The following is a 1,696-nucleotide window of genomic DNA, read 5'->3' as shown; positions in this document are numbered from 1 at the left end:
GCTGTGATGGCTGCCTTTATGTAGGTGTGGGGTCCTCCGCACACCCCCACAAACCTGCAGTCCCCCAAAGCTCACAGATTCGGGTCCTCCACGCTTCCCCACGTGGACCCTGGAGTCCTCCACACACCGCCACAGCTCCAGAGTCCTCCAAACCCCACAGATTTGGGTCCTCCACACACCCCACGTGGATCCCGGCGTCCTCCAAAGACTCCCGCAGACCCCAACGCCCCCTCACAGCTCCAAGCCCTCCAACCTCCATACGCCCTGGGTCCTCCAACAGCCGCCTCGTTAACGCGATACTGACGAGGAAACGAAGGCGGCTGATGGACGGGTTGATAACATAATGCTGTCCCTTCTCCCTCTGCTCAGGGCTGTGCCTTCCTGGGGTGCCCAACACGGACCCTGCGGCCACCCGGAGCCGGGCATCGCCTCGCGGCTCTCCACTGCCCTGCAGCTGCTGCGGGATGCGGCTGTGCAGCACCGCCCACAGCCCGACTGACGGCCAGCAGCACCAACACCCGTATGTGGGGCACGGCGGGCGGTCGGGGTGTTTGTCACACGGCTGGGCTGCTGTGGGTGTTGTTTTCCCTCCCGGTTGGTGCCGGTGCCGGGCCAGGAGGTGCGGCTGTGTTGGGTTACGGCCCCGCTTCCTTCGGTGCGATCCGTGTGCGTGGAAGCGCGGTCCTGAGGGCTGAGCTGGAGCAAATCCGGGGAGGCTTTGGGTCCTTGTTGTGTTGAGTTGGGGTGTAGTCGGGTTGTGCCGCTTCCACAGCAGCGCAGGACGGTGCCGTGTCCCAAATAAAGCCCAGATCTGTGGGGTTTTGCCCTGTGCCACGTCTGCCCCTCAAACAACACCGTGCCACGAACAGCGGGAGCGCGGGGGCTGCGCTTTGGGTGCAGAGCGCTTTCATTTCCCGTTTGCATATCGCTGTTCCTCTGTCCCACAGGAGCAGGAAAAGGAAAGGCTCGGTGTGCCCGGAGCAGCACTGTGAGCTGCAGCCCCCGCAGGGCACGGGCTGTTCGTCCTGCAGCCTGGCAGAGGACAGCAGTGTGCCGGAGGAATGCCTGGAGATCCCTGCCGCTGCTCCTGGAGATGGGCTGAGCGGCAGCGTGGCTCCCAGCCCCGCTCTCCTGCAGCCCGCAGGGCTGGATGCGGACCCCGGCAGTGCTGGGATGCATTTTGCAGTGCTCAGAGCGCAGCGAGCAGCCGTCAGCTCCCACCCCTGGCTCAGCGGCACGCCGCTCTGCGCCCAGAGGAGCAGCTGCTGTTTCACATTCAAACCCAGCCCTGGTGGAAGGGAAGCCCCCCTCTCCTGCTCCTTCCTCTCCGAGTGCCCGGACGCTTTGCCTTTCCCTCTGGTGAGCCCAGGTGTGGAGGAGGCGATGTTGGGCCGCCCCGAGGACGGCACTCAGCCGTGGCAGAGCGTCGCGGAACAGCAGGCGGTGCTGAGTGGCGGTGGGCAGCTGAGAGCCGCCGGCACGGAGCCGGGGACGCGGAACCTCCTGCAGGTGTTGGCCGCCTCCCAGCACAGCCTGTCCCACGCGCTGGCTCCCAAAGGGCCGAAGGACTCCTCTCCCTGTGCCCGAGAGCGTGAGAGCAGCGCGGCGACGGATCGGCTGCAGAACGAGGCTGCCTCCAGCAAGGGGGAGAAGAGCAGAGGCGGCGGCGGCGCGGGGGCAGGCAGGGCGTGGCGCG

The 1,696-nt window shown here is 66.4% G+C and overlaps 1 protein-coding gene across 1 annotated transcript in view; it reads left to right on the top strand.

Moving 5' to 3' along the window:
* Positions 1-1,696, top strand: part of LOC104916871 (transcriptional-regulating factor 1) — a 6,553-nt gene that overhangs the window by 1,328 nt on the left and 3,529 nt on the right. The window contains exons 2-3 of the mRNA XM_031557704.1: positions 370-520; positions 948-1,629. Coding sequence (XP_031413564.1) covers positions 370-520; positions 948-1,629 — 833 coding nt within the window. The remainder of the gene's footprint in view (positions 1-369; positions 521-947; positions 1,630-1,696) is intronic.

Source organism: Meleagris gallopavo, unplaced genomic scaffold (assembly GCF_000146605.3).
Source record: "Meleagris gallopavo isolate NT-WF06-2002-E0010 breed Aviagen turkey brand Nicholas breeding stock unplaced genomic scaffold, Turkey_5.1 ChrUn_random_7180001949926, whole genome shotgun sequence".
Taxonomy (NCBI): domain Eukaryota; kingdom Metazoa; phylum Chordata; class Aves; order Galliformes; family Phasianidae; genus Meleagris; species Meleagris gallopavo.
Note: the sequence above shows the minus strand (reverse complement) of the source record. Positions and strands in the feature narration are given on the sequence as shown.